We start from the raw sequence: 14,743 nt of genomic DNA on the forward strand, positions 1-14,743 counted from the left end.
TACTATAAGTCAGAAGCTCTATTTTCTGAATGAACCATGTCCTCAATAAAAATATTAGGTTTCCCTGCTAAAAAGAAAACAGCTTAAACCAGCCTTGACAGGTTGGCTGGTTTTAGCTGGTCGACCAGCCATAGTTTTAGAGGCGTTTTGGCCATTTCAAGCCTGGTCTTAAATGGTCAGGTAGAAAAATGACCAACAGAATCCAGCTTGACCAACCTGGTTTAGGCTGGACATAGCTGGTTTTAGCTGGGCTCCCAGTCTGACTAGGCTGGTCAAGCTGGTTCTAGATGGTCATCTCCCAGCCTGACCAGCTAAGACCAGGCTGGTAATGGCCTGGAACCCTCAAAAACCATGCTGGTTAACCAGCTAAAACCAGTCAATGCTGGTATAAGCAGTTTTTTTTTAGAGGGATTGCTTCTCTAACAAAAACAATCAACATCACTACAAAAAAAAAAAAAAAAAAAAAAAAAAAAACGCTCCAATATTTTCATGTTTATACACAACAAAAATTGTGTTGACAATTGTGGTATGATTTTATAGAGTAGAAATACAAAAGTAAACCCTTGTGACATGAATACATGTAATACATGAATATGAAAAAGTTGTATTACAGTCAAACATTATTTATTTACGCTTTGGCTAAAGAATCAATTTACAGCAAAAAGCTGGTTTAGAAATGCTCTAAAATAAATTTAGAAAGTTTAAAAATAATTAAGGCCTTTATACTTTCTTTTGCATGATTGCAAGTGATGAACTTTATTTTAAATCAACATCCTTTAGCATGAAGTGTGATCAGTATACAAAACCGAAGTGTTACCTTACATGATACCCGGACAAAAAGTGAGTTGTCCAAAGTTTACAACAAGAAACTCAAGCATATACACAAAACAAGAAAAGGTAACCCCTCATATACAGTGGCTGACTAACTATCTTACATTTCTTTTTAACTTTGGAGTCTAATTAGCATAAATAACTGGCACATAGTTGGGACTTCACTCCTTATGTGTCAATCTATAACTGAGGTAGAAAAAAGGAGCCCATGAAAGTTCAGTGTTTAAACTTCAACACCACTGACACACATTTTTGGAAATTCAGTGCCTGAACCTGTAGGAAATGGGCAGCAAGAGGTTGGTTTTCTTCAAGGTCTGCACCTTTGCGTGAGCTTCCTCATCAAGAGCTTTATAGCAGCGTCTGGCATAATCCAGAAGCTTCTCCTTGGAGGAATCAAACTCTCCAACCTCAGACAACTTCTCAGGAGCAACTAAGAGCATTTCAGCAATGGGAGTAGTGGAGGCGACGGTGTTTCTGTCAACCCCGTGGACCTGAAAGGCTCTAGACATGCTCTTCAGCTTCTGATAGGTCACGAGGATCTTATTGTAGCGGAGCAGAACACCAGCAGGGTCTTTCACTGCAAACGAAATGGCAGAAATTATTCCAAAAGGAACTTAAGTATGGAAAAATAGAGTTTGATTTTATACATATGAAGAATACTCACCCCTTTGTCTTTCCATGCTTCGTGCGAAACGGAAGACGCGTCGTCGTTTCACCCTCATTTGGCCACTCAGCCTGCCTGTACAACTTTTACGTGAGGTTTTATCCTCTGAAATGTTACCATCGTCATCTGTAATGAGCTGTTCCTCTTCCACATAATCTTCCTCCGCTATATACTCTTCCTCTTCAATCACCTCCTCCTCTTCTTCTTCTTCCTGACCTGTGTGAAACAACAACATGATTTAAACCCCATTTAAATTATTATTAATAATAATAACAACAATAATAATACCCTAATAATACATTCATTTCTTGATATATATATATATATATATATATATATATATATATATATATATATATATATATATATATAAAATCTAGCATTTTCATAAACATGCACTTTTTAAAAATGTTTTAACTATTTTAAAAATCACGATCGCAATGTATATATCCATGCCTAATATCCGATGGCCACAAAGTGATTAATTTTTTATAAATTGTTAACATTTTTGCATTTGTAATGCAGCAAGTCCAGAAACTAATGTATAAACTGTTTTTAAATAAAATTCACTTTAATGTGCGATAGGACCACAGGACTAAAACGTGGCATAAAAAAATATTTTCTCAATTCAAATAAGTAGCAACTTGGACCCAGAAACAGTATTCCATATATTCCAGACTTGAAAAGCGGATTGTGCAAAATTAAATCCTGCTCTGCAGTATGAGCCAATTTAGTTCCCAAAATGGCATTTGTAGAACTAAATCTTTCCCAGTTCCTGCGTGCATACAAATAATCAATTTTTTTCAAAATGGGTACTTCCACAATTAGTTCTAGGAACTAGGAAAAAGTAAGTGCAAAAGCCCCTAAAGTGAACTTTGATTTTAAAATTAAATTTCATGATATAAATTGCATTGAATGCGCACTAAAAAACTTCTAAACCACACTACAGACCAGGGATCACCAAATTTGTTCCAGTAGGTCCGGTGTCCTGCAGTTTTTCTCTCCAACCCTAATCAAACTCACCTGAACAAGCTAATCAAGGTCTTACTAGGTATACTTGAAACACCCATGCAGGTGTGTTGAGGGAAGTTGGAGCCAAACCCTGCAGGGCACCGGACCTCCAGGAACGAGATTGGTGACCCCTGCTATAAACCATTTGAGTGTGGTCATGTCATTGGCCCTTAAATATTCCCTGCTTTTTATCAAACTATTACATAACTTTAACAAGAGGCAATTCAATCATAAATTGATGTTAAAACAGCTATTATAAATCACTTATCAATATGTAGCTCTTTTTGGATTCTCGGACACTATACAAATTAAAAATGTAAAACAGAAAATAAGTTAGGACAATTGTTTTTGTTTACATCCCTCAAAATGGTCTAGACTTAGAAAAGTAAAAGCTCATTAGCTGTTCTTTCTGCTTCGCTTCTGGCTGCGAACAGGGATTTTTCCAGAGCGTGTCATCATGGGTGATGGAGTGGATGTTTTCCTTGTGGAAAGCTTGATAGGCTGCTTCTGGCCAGTGGCTTGCTGCATGTGCTCTGCTTCAGTTCCTTTCATGAAAAAAAAACAAGCAAAACACTTCACTAACTGTTACATTACAAGACACAATTCTGCTCAAGAGCCATCTAAATCCACCTTTTTCCAAAGTGCCATTGCACTCCCGACTCTTGGTGTTGAAAATAAATCGGTCAAGTTGGCAGCGCAGGAAGTCCCTCTCCTCCTCCAGATCTTCAATGCGTTTCTGAAGCCAGGAGTTCTTCTCCAGAGAGATCTGCAGTTGAGCTCGGAGGCTGGTGATCAGAAGGTATGGACTGCAAGGAGGAATGGAACCCGATGCGGACTCTGCAGAAGCACAGATTTATGAAACACAAACTGTAGAGCTGATTTGTGATGATCAAACAACTTATGGCTGAGGAAAATACCATCAAACGGGTGGTCATTTGGACTATAGAAACCCGAATCATCCAGGTTGCTGTCCTCAAAGGGGATAGAGATTTCATAGCCATTTTCATTCTTCAAACCTGTATTAAGAAACATTTGAATATTTCTTAGTTGGGAGGCAGATACATGAAGAACGATAGGAGTTGTATTTACTACTGAGACATTATGAGATAATACTGATACAATAGATACTAAAGTGGGCAGAACATAAACTTTAGAGCTGGCTGAGGAAAAGCTGTGAGTGGTTTTCTTTATTAGCTGTTTTCCAATACAGCTACATCACCTTGTCTTTTCATTAAAGTTGACCCCTTAACTGTCACTGTCCCACCACCAGGACACTTAAGTTTACATCACTTTTTTTGCAATTAAATTCTAATCTAATAATGACAAACTATATATTGATGGATAGGTCTAAGACTTCGGAATAAATATTTTACCACTGTTTTTTTTTTACCCATAGGAACAGTAATGGATTAAAAGACATTTACTGTGTCACCCGACAACCCGTGGGACCTTTTGCAATCACACCATAGTAATACAATCTAAACAGAGCAATCATGACAAACTATGTTCCATTTGAAAGCTTACACTTTCTAGTTGCCATGTCTGATTTTTGATAGATATTACTTTACAGCAGTTATTTATAAATTTGCAACAAGGATGCTTGGAGTTCTAAAGCATTACTTTGCTACAGCAATCCACATATATATTTTAGATGTTTTATAGAGGCTAAATTCAAATGAAACGCCACCAGATTACCAATACTACTATTGAATGTTATGTCCACTTTACAAATATTGTCAAAAGTACGAAAACAACATGGTTCACATTCCTCAAAACACAGAGGGCGCCCTTGTACGGTCACCAATGGAAACTGTATGTCATCTAGGGGTCATGTCTGATACTGCAGCCAAACAAAACCTCACTAAAAGCTCATTTACTGAGATATCAACTTCAAATTTAGAATATAATTTGTTCAGATGTTTAGCCCGTCAAAATTCTGTTTGTAAAAATACATATTTTAAATGTTATATTAAAATATAATTTATTGTTTTATTATTTTTTTATAAACAAAAGCAGTATAACCTTTGTTTTATTAAACTTGTTTACATTTTTCACCCCAAAATGAAAACTCAGTCGTCATTTACTCTCCTTTACTTGTTTCAAACATTTAAAGGAATTTGAAGAACATTAAGAAGATATTTGAAGAGAGCTGAAAACATGCAAGCATTGACTTCCATAGTCACACATACTATGGAAGTCAGTGGTTATTTGTTGGTTTTCAGCTTCTTTTGTGTTCAACAGAAAAAAATAAATCTCATAAAGGTGTGAAACCACTTGAGAGTGGTTAGTGAGAATTTTCATTTTTGGGTGAACTACCCCTTTAAGGCTTTAATTATTTTAATAATTATGTTTTTAATTTGTTACAACATGTAAAAACAACATTTACTAGACTGAAGCACGTCCTATTTACTGAAGTATCTAAGCCTATACATATTTTATTTACATATTTATTTTATGCAACTTCTCTGTTTATGCAACTAAACTGTTATAAAAACATTACAAGCTGTAATAAATTATTCTTACTACTTAACAACAATAACTACACAACAACAACATCTACAAAAACTGCACATTTCGGCCCAGTTTGGAAAATTTAGTTTAGTAAAATTTGCATTAAAATTTGTATTACATTTGTGAGCTTCATATTTTCACCATATTATATTACTTGAACCATAACATATTAGGAACCATAGTGGCAAGTTCATTAGCTAGTAATCAGCTAGTTCTACCTTAACCTCCTAGGGCTTAGTGGCCACATACGAGGACAGCACATTTTATCTCTTATGTCTTATATTTTGTTACAGACATACAGTGTCATCTTGCAACTGTTTTGCAGCATATTAAATGTCCCAAACACTATTTTAGCTATCCAAAATGGGCTAAAAATTTTGTTTTTACTGATAGTCAAATAATTTTGAAAAATATGTGTGTATGTGTTATCAAAAAAACAGTCAGAAAAAAACTACTGTGTTCAATCAGAAATAAAGAGTTTTTTATTCTGTTACAAAAAGGTGACTTAATTGTGTTTTATGGAAATTCGGACCACGAGTCCACGTATATGGACATCATTTTTCCCAAAAAGTACATCTTATCAAAAGATGGCACTTAGGTTTTATTCGAATTAAGTATCCAATAAGCCAAAATAACAAAGAGAAACAGCTTGGGCCTTAAGAGGTCAATAAACTAGCTAGAAACCAGCTTCATTCACCCAAAACATCAGATTAAAAACATACGAAAAGCTAGTAAAATCTGACCTCTGGAGCTCCTTGTGCTTCTCTGTGCATCCGTCATGATGACATCAGTCACATGGACCTGCCTGATATTCACAAACCTGCAACCAAACATGAACTCGCTCAAAAAAGGAGGAAAAAACAGCTTCAGACCTAACCAACACCAAACACATAAACCGTGCAAATGCGTGACACGGAGCACGGCGTGTGTAATTAATAACAACCAAGCACAACTAAGTAGTTAATTAGTCATTAACAATAACAGGTAGTTAATTAAACATTAGTTAATTTGCTCGTGTCTCCCTAGCCCTTTTAAACAGAGTAACGGGAGACTGTTTCATAGGTGGCTTTACTTCTGAAATATATTTAACTAATATTTTATATAACGCTTGCAAGTATTAATAAGCGTTAATAAACGTACCTACTTCCAAATTCAACAGCGTTTGGTAAACAGCAAATGGGATTGAATCGTCCGCTTGTTGATTGGCTGTTGCTTATAGTGTCGATGGCTATATAATGAGGACTGAACTGACTGAACACGGTGCACTGCGGAGCGATTTTTATCCGGCTTACTTGGAAGTCGTGTGTCATGTGTGACGCGCTCTTGCTGACTGTGTTGCCAGATAAATTGCTTTTAGAATAAAATTGTTTATTTATACTCTGACTTGAAATCTTGATTTATTTATTTTTCTCTACTTATGTCTTTTTAAGTACAAGAGATTAGTTTATGGTAACGTTAGGCCCACTTCTCGTAAACTGAAAGTTTGTTTTCATTTTTTGATGAATGCAGTTATGAATGAGGACTCAAACATGTTCTGTCTCGTAACAAATACTTTTAATAACATGTTAAGTAAAGTTGTTGTAATTCACAGAAATATCGAGCATGTCAGAGTCTGTTTCTGGATGAAAACAGCACATTCCGGTGGTGTCAAATATCAACATGTCGGGGTAAGTGCGGAAGCAGCTTCAAACAGGTTTAGGCCATACCTGACTCAGCCACACCTGAAATGCGATGATTACTTTGTTTTTGTGAAGAGGAGATTCCGAGAATCAAGGTAAGTTTACTTAAAAATGTATTTGATATTGATAAAACCCCCAAAAGTTGTCTGTGTTTGTGTTATTTCTGTTAGCAGACGACATCGTCTATTTAGTGTTGACTCTCTTACGCAAATTGACCATGCTTTTACCACGCGACAGTGAAGTAAACACGATTTTTTTTTGCTGATTGACTGCTATTTGTATAACAACAGTTTTACTACAAATATTATGGTTAATGTAACAACGAAGTGAATTTGTGGTTACTATTGCTTATAACAACAAACTATGTCCTTTAAAAGAAAATTGAAGTAAAATATGGTTATTTTTTTGCCACGGGTGGGCACCTATGCCATGCTGGCCACTTTAAAGTTAGCAGTTTGTCTTTATGATCATATTTTACACTGCAAAAGAAGTGATTCAGCAAAATAACAGCATTGTTCAGAAGCACGTGTTGTAGTATAGAAAATTACATTTTTTTCTCATTTACATTGTGGTATTTTGCAACTTTAATCTGCATTATGCTATTTAGTGTTCATAAATGATCTAACAAAGAGTAAATATTCCTGTCTCTGTCTTTAACAGCTGCCATGGTGTGCTCCGGTGTCAGACACTGCAAAATTGCCCTGGGGTTTGCAGTTATTTTTGACATTTTTGGCTTTACCGCCCTGTTTCTGGGGCTCTTTGTGCCATTGGAATTGAAGGGGAGAGATTTCGGGGACCTTCTTGTCTACACTGGGGCTCTGTTAGTTCTGATGTCTCTTGGCGGTTGGGTGATGTGGTACAGTGGTAACATTGAGGGAATGGCAGCACAAAAAGATCTAGGAGGAATAGGCAACGCCGTGGACCGTTTGGCCCGCAACCTCAGCAGGAAAATATACACACATCATGTCAACAAAGGGCCTTGATTATGACTTTTTGATTATGGTGCACATAGCAGGACATGTGCCTCTTTTTGGCGTACAGATTTGGACATTCAAAGAAAAACAGTATTGTCAAAATGAGATTTGACAGATAAACTAGATATAGATATGCACTCTTTAATCATGTAAGCAAATAATATAATACTACCGTAGCAGTTCGATACGATACTGAACTAACAAGTGTCATATAACTTTACTACATTGTTACAAGAAATTCTACAGCACTGTAATCTTAACATTTCTACATGTTGTTTGTTTATCTTTTTTTTTTTTTCAACCCAACTTCTTTTGGCCAACTTTTTTCCAAGAGCATTGTTTATTTTCTATTAAGTTAGTTCTCAAAAAAATTGATTCTCAGCACATAAAATATATCATGTACAACAGTCAGTATTGCTATTTAGAAAACAAACTGGTACTTCATATGATCTCTAGGTGGAGACAAAGATGAACCTTTTATATCATAATAGGAGTTACTAGAGGTCATATGGCCTTAACATGAGTAAAATGAGTTTTGACTTGGTAAAATGTAATAAAAATGTTTTCTTTCTCCTGGACTATGGTTATAAAGTTAAAACAACAATTTATGGAACAAACATTAGCTTGACATAAAGTAAAGACGATTTTTTTTCTCAATATAAGACTGCTTTACTTATTTACATATTTATTTCATTATATCCGAATTCTTGAGTGTTTAAAGTTGATTAACTTTTTTCGGTCTCGTCTAAAAGTGTCTCCAGTAAACAAAAAAAGAAGCTTACAGTTAGTCTGAGACACAAAAACACAGGGCTTTATTTAGCTCCAGGGTCTTTTCCTGTTTTATACTTGATCTCTGAGGGCTTTTCTTGTTTTAAGCCTTCTAATGGGATTGGGACTTATTAGCACATGTGGTCTAAAAGTGGCATATTCTGTGTGGAGCAGACTGGAGTGCGTCAGGAAGATTTACACTTGATGCGGGAAAAGTAGGCTTGAATGGAGCTATGCCACATTCAAATACAATAAATAAATAATAAATAAATAGTTATGAAGATTTCATATAGATAACTGTTTAAAAGCAAACAAACTAAAATTAAATCAATGAAAATAAAACTTGTTTCTGTCTGGAACTGTGGCTATTAGGCATGGGCTGGTTTACAATTATGATTATGATAATCTGGAATAAAAATATCAGGGTATTGTAATTAGTGCTCTAAAATTTGAAACGTCTGGGTAAAAACCAACAACTGTTTTCCCCATTGAACACAATTTATTTCGTTTTAAGAAACATAAAATAATTTCAGCACAGTAAACATGTCAGGCAAAATAATTGGAAATAATCATTGACTTGTTGTCATCAATATTTTCAAAAACACTATTTTCTTGAAGCTTGAAAAGGCATCTTTAGATATCTTTCTTTTCTTTGGATATACATTAAGTCACTGCATGATTTAGGTTTATAGCAGGCTTGGATCTTGGTGTATAAGCGATTTGATTCACAAATGTTTTCTGAATCATGTGCTGAGTAGCTTTAGATGTGGAGGGTCCTTTTGTGTTGGACATAAATAAAATATGTCGAGGGAAAAAAGCTATGGAACGGTTGGAATAGTATTACAGATCATTTTAGGGGTTTTTAAAACACAGACTTTTTTCAAACCACGATAAACCTTGAAACTAGTTATCATTACATGCCTTCTTTCAAAATCTGCAAGACTGAACATGTTTAAAATAATTTTAACATATTATAAGGCTTTTCCCAGTACTGGGTTGCAGCTGGAAGGGCTTCCACTGTGGCGACCCCTGATAAATTAAGGGACTAAGCCGAAGGAAAATGAAATGTATTATAAGGCATTTTACACTGTGACATTTCAGTCTAGACTCTGCTTTGGAAACTTCAATAGAGTGAAGTCTATAGCTCATAAAAATGGTGTGCATAATACTTATGACAGAAGTTATAGAAAAAATTGAATCGAGATTTGACACATAATTTGCTTCAGCACACAATGAAAAAATAATAACAACAAATGAAAAGCATCATTTTAGTTTCCATTAAAATAATATCCTACTGTCAAGGAAACTAATAACGAGCATATGTTAGAATAAAAATCTGCACATTCATTACTGCATAAATTAAATACACACTCATTCTTATTAAGTAAGTACTGTGCAATTCCAGCGTGATGGATGTGACATTTGCAGTAAAAACTCAAAGCATAGATTCACAGAGAAAGTCTATTTTCACATTATATTGGAACATTTATTTATATATTTTTTAAAACAACTAACCACAGAGTTATGGAATCAGTAAAATATAAATCTCTAAACATTTTTTATTTTTTAAATAAAAAAAAATAATCATGCGTTATGAATGTGATCGAAAAAGTCTGCAAGTTTACAGTATACAACATTGTAAAATTTCTGTGAGTTAAACAGCACAACCCAAAATGAATAATGCTAACCAGAGGGATACGAGTTGGCTCACTATAGAACAATATTTATTTATTTAATTTAACATTTTTACATTTATTGGTAAAAAGCTTGGTTATGGATGTGACATGACATTGCCACTTGTGTGACTTTGGTAACTCAAATATGATTGTCTGAAAAACATTAAGAGAAATATGTTTGAGTGTTTTTAAAGTACTGTAAAATGTTTGCTTGCACAAAAAAACGTAGGTTTCGCTGTTTTGGTCTAAACTTATTTTTTTTCATGGTAAGGTTGACATCTGCATGGAATTGCTTTACTGTTATTTAGCGAATACCAGCAAATTTACCCCCTTTTTGGTTATCCAAGACTTGTTTTGCAACCAGAAATACATACTTTTTAAACATTTTTATAGTGCACCCAAAAGTTAGTTGGCTAGAAGTAAAGTAAATGTTCTAATACTAAAATACTAACATTTGTGTCAGTACTAGGTTTTCACACACACAACCATCTCCAGAGTTTACAGAGAATGGTCAGAAAAAAAGAAAACTTCCAGTGAGCGGTTGTTCTATGGCCGCATGCCTTGTTGATGCCAGAGCTCACAGGAGAAAAACCAGACTGGTTTGAGCTGATAGAAAGGCAACAGTAACTCATCATGTCTATTTCTTTATGACCACAGTGTACCCATCTTCTGATGGCTAATTCCAGCAGGATAACATGCCCTGTCATAAAGCGCAAATCATCTCAGACTGGCCTCATCAGTCACCACCATTCAATCCAATAGAGCACCTTTGGGATGTGGTGGAACGGAAGATTCGCTTCATAGATGTGCAGCCGACAAATCTGCAGCAACTGCAGTGTGCTATCATGTCAATATGGAGAAAAATCTATAGGAATATTTCCAGTACCTTGTTGAATCTATGCCACGAAGGTTTAAGGCAGTTCTGAAGGCAAAAGGGGGTCCAACGCGGTAGTAAGGTGTACCTAATAAAGTGGCCAGCAAGTGTACTTTTCACTATTAACTACAACATTTTTTTACACTCAAAAAAATGGTTTGCTGTTTGTTTAAACCACTTATTTAAAATGAGCTGAAACAACACAATTCTTGAGTTTTTTGGGGGGGACAACGTTAGTGATTGTTTTATGTTCAATCGCTTAAATTTGTAAAAACAAATAAGTTAAATTAACTTAAATTCTCCTTGTTGTCCCAACACAAATTGATTGTGTAACCAGCATTTTTACAGTATATTTAGTAAGGTCATTTTTAAGTTTAGTTTTGAGATTGGATTAAAATATTCAGAATACATTCATTCAGAGTAAAATGCATTAAAGTGATAGTTCACCCAAAAATCTAAATTTACTCTAGCTCGGTCCCAAACCTATGAGTTAAACACAAAAGAAGATATATATATATATATATATATATATATATATATATATATATATATATATATATATATATATATATATATATATATATATATATATAATTATTATTATTTTTTTTTAGGGGTTTTCACCTTTATTTTTGATAGGACAGTAGAGATAATTGACAGGAAAGCATGGTGAGCAGAGAGAGTGGAAGGATCAGCATAGGACCACAGGGCAGAATCGAACCCGGGTCGCCACAAGCACCTGAGTGCATGTGTCGACGCACCAACCACTACTCCACTGGCGCCGACCAAAAGGATATATTTTGAAAAAAGGTGGAAAAACTGTAAGCATTGACTTCCATTTTATAAGAAATATGGAAGTCAATGGTTACCAGTTTCTGACTTCCTTAAAAATATCTTCTTCTATGTTCAACAGAAAATGATAAACAGCATTTTCAGTTTTGGGTGAACTATCCCTTTAATGTGTGTGTATTACGCAAACACATAAGTAATTAGTTAAAAGTGAGAACGAGTCCCCATACAGAAGTGTAACAGATTAGGCTTTAGTCACTATAGATTAGTCACGGTAGATAAGATCTTGGGACATCCCCGCTGGTGGAGCACTTAGAGTAAACTGATGTCTTGTTTGGGTTTGCACTTAATTAATTATAGGAGGACGTAATTAATTGGATGCCGGTCATTAAAGAAACAGCTCGCAGAGTCTCGGCTTTACTCCTGTCCACGCTGCTGTGCTCTTATTGTTTTCCTCCTTATAAAACATTCCTTGCAGTCATGTTTATTTCTGTTCTTTCTCAATATAGAGCAAAAGTTGAGGGATTGTGTGAGGCTGGGTATGCAGGTCGAGGCAGACTAGGTAGCCTACAGTAAGCTGATCAGAAGAAGGCTACCAGGATGTATTTTTGACCCAGAGAAACTCCAGTGCTTTAAAAGGTATAATGCAGATTACAAACAAGCAAATCTTGACCAGAACAGCTCTTGTTTTGTAATAAAATCTCGTTCAAACATCTATGCTCATTATTAGGCTGTAAAAATATCTGTAAATTAGCAGGTTTGTGTTTTCAGTTTATTTGTGCTTTTGAATTGCATTATGGGACCTTGATCTCTCTTCCAACAACTTTTAAGCTTTAAAAATGTGAAAACGTGAGTTTTATGAACATTTTTAATAGTTTAAAGTGATATATATTGTCAAGGTTGGTGTTGTATATTACAGTACAAAAACCTTGTAATAAGCTGCCAGTACATTTTCTGTTATTTATTTCTCTCTATATATTATTTCTTATACATTACATAATTTCAAACTACTAAAATGTTAATAAAAGTCACTTTGTTAAACCTTAAAGTTAAATTTTCAACATCAAAAGTGGTCAGAGCAGAGATAAAGGTCCCGTTAAGCAATTCCCAACCGTAAATAAACAGAAAACAACTGTTAAATAACAGTTTTTTTTTTACAGAGTCATTTGGACCAAAAAAAAGAAAAGAAAATCCGAAGCAACAATAAATTACACCCAGAAATTGTAAATCTTGTAGTTCAACACAAAGAAATGGCAAGTAATACATTAAATCAAACAGGATATTTTGAAGCAGACTGAATTTGTATTTAAAATATATACTCCATTTATTTTTTTTACAATGTACAGTAAATAGCCAAACAAATACCTGATCAATCAATCAATCAATCAATCAATCAATTGATCAATCGATCAATAGATAATTCTCAGATCAAAATATTCAGATCAAATATTTAATAATCTGTAATTTTATATTTCATTTTTATATTTATTTTCATTTACTTCAGTAGTAATCCAATAATTTTACCCAAATATTTTCAAGTAACAGGCCTGTATCGAGCCTATAGGGGTGTTTTTCTTTCGAAAAAGTAGACCTTTTTGCAGTTATTTGCCTAATTTTCTATTTAATTATCATTTTAGTGACATTTTAAGAATGCTGGATTAGCCTGTGGGATGGGGATCATAACAATTTTTTTTTTGATGCACCAAAAATAATTCTGTTAAAGTGCTCACCATGTTATTTTACCACAAAGTGTTTATTTACAAATGTGCATTTAAACTGTAAATAAATCCAGTTTCATAAATCTTGATATGAGATTAGCATCTAAAAGATTATTTAGGAATATGAAAAAATATTTATTTGTACATACAAATGTGTCATCATCCATCATTAAAAAAGGAAATCTGATAAAACTTGTTTTAAAATAAGAACTGTAGCCTATGACCAAATAAAAACTCGCCTCAGTCAGTCAGAATTTAGCCACTTGAATAATTAAAAATTAAATTTGCCTTTGAGCCTTCTTCTATCAAAAATTTTCTTAATTTATTATGGCATAGCAGTCAAAAATGGGATAAATGAGCTCAAATAGGGGTCAAATTCTGGACATGTTAGTAATAGAGAGAAAATAAGAGTGTGTTAGTGACAAGAGTTTATAAAACCTATAAATATATGATAAATTTGGGCTATTTCATTTTTAGAGGTATTTTTACTGGGAAATCCTGACAATAGTTTGCATTATGTAAGATAAAACTGAATAAAAAGTAGTATTACACTTTTCAAATCTCTACAAACAGCGGTCAAAAATGGGATAAATGAGCTCAAATAGGGGTCAAATTCTGGACTTGTCAGTGGGTCTTTCAAACCACCCGAACTCCCCTGGCTACGGGCCTGAGTAATTTGTAGTTAGTCGATTAACCACAGTAAAAATAGAAGCTAGCGGTTAAGTTTTACTTTCAAGGGTCAGTAAATTACCCTAAGATGCTGTAAATCTGGACAGCATGAGGAGGAGAAGACCATCGCCGCTTAACTAAATGAGATTTACAGAAATCCCTCTCTTTTAGACACTAATAGTTGACATCAATACACAGGTTGAGTGTATTATTCTGGAACACCGTGTTTGTTTTGTGCACTCAAAGATGAAAATCATTACTGTACTACGCTGAAAAAAATGATTTCTGCAAAACTGTTGCAGGCGGTTCATTCTGCTGTGGCGACCCCAGATTAATGAAGGGACTAAGCCAAAAAGAAAATGAATGGATGGAAACTGTTGCAAACAATTTATATGGGTTGAATTTAAACAAACAGATTAAATGTAGTAATGTTCAACTTAATTTGTTTGTTTAAATTCCGCCCAAATAAATTGTCCACAAACACTTTAATTAAAAAAGGAATCATCTTTGAATCATCTTTTTAGTGTATTTATTAATATAAAATAAGTAAAAAATGGTAATAATTTTACAGTCAAAGTT

The 14,743-nt window shown here is 34.3% G+C and overlaps 2 protein-coding genes across 4 annotated transcripts; one reads left to right on the top strand and one right to left on the bottom strand.

Annotated features, from left to right (window-relative positions):
• Positions 1 to 726: 726 nt before the first annotated feature.
• Positions 727 to 6,211, bottom strand: ccdc106b (coiled-coil domain containing 106b). Of its 3 annotated transcripts, none has more exons than NM_001312892.1 (7): positions 6,162 to 6,211; positions 5,761 to 5,837; positions 3,424 to 3,522; positions 3,137 to 3,343; positions 2,908 to 3,051; positions 1,496 to 1,711; positions 727 to 1,408 (listed from the first exon to the last, which is right to left on the bottom strand). In NM_001312892.1, the coding sequence occupies exons 2-7, from the start codon at positions 5,795 to 5,797 to the stop codon at positions 1,092 to 1,094; spliced, it is 1,020 nt and encodes a 339-aa protein (NP_001299821.1). In that variant the 5' UTR covers positions 5,798 to 5,837; positions 6,162 to 6,211; the 3' UTR covers positions 727 to 1,091. The 3 variants fall into 3 exon arrangements, with proteins under 3 accessions (NP_001299821.1, XP_087150511.1, NP_001013323.2); XM_087294385.1 differs by having other exon boundaries at positions 6,158 to 6,206; NM_001013305.2 differs by lacking the exon at positions 6,162 to 6,211 and having other exon boundaries at positions 5,761 to 5,930.
• A 493-nt stretch (positions 6,212 to 6,704) lies between these two features.
• tmem238a (transmembrane protein 238a) lies at positions 6,705 to 10,352 on the top strand. The gene is made up of 2 exons (NM_001083074.3): positions 6,705 to 6,791; positions 7,357 to 10,352. The coding sequence occupies exon 2, from the start codon at positions 7,362 to 7,364 to the stop codon at positions 7,677 to 7,679; it is 318 nt and encodes a 105-aa protein (NP_001076543.1). The 5' UTR covers positions 6,705 to 6,791; positions 7,357 to 7,361; the 3' UTR covers positions 7,680 to 10,352.
• The last annotated feature ends 4,391 nt before the right edge of the window (positions 10,353 to 14,743 follow it).

The sequence above is a fragment of the Danio rerio genome, chromosome 19, assembly GCF_052040795.2.
Source record: "Danio rerio strain M-AB ecotype USA chromosome 19, GRCz13ab, whole genome shotgun sequence".
Lineage (NCBI taxonomy): Eukaryota > Metazoa > Chordata > Actinopteri > Cypriniformes > Danionidae > Danio > Danio rerio.

Bases quoted from the DNA above. Each gene is read 5' to 3' on its own strand.
- ccdc106b (NM_001013305.2), bottom strand. From the start codon at position 5,851: ATGTTTGGTTGCAGGTTTGTGAATATCAGGCAGGTCCATGTGACTGAT. The intron at 3,344-3,423 runs GTATTTTCCTCA...GTGCTTCTGCAG, and splicing joins AAATGACCACCCGTTTGATG to AGTCCGCATCGGGTTCCATT. The intron at 1,712-2,907 runs GCTAATGAGCTT...TGTTTCACACAG, and splicing joins GAAGCGAAGCAGAAAGAACA to GTCAGGAAGAAGAAGAAGAG.
- tmem238a (NM_001083074.3), top strand. From the start codon at position 7,362: ATGGTGTGCTCCGGTGTCAGACACTGCAAAATTGCCCTGGGGTTTGCA.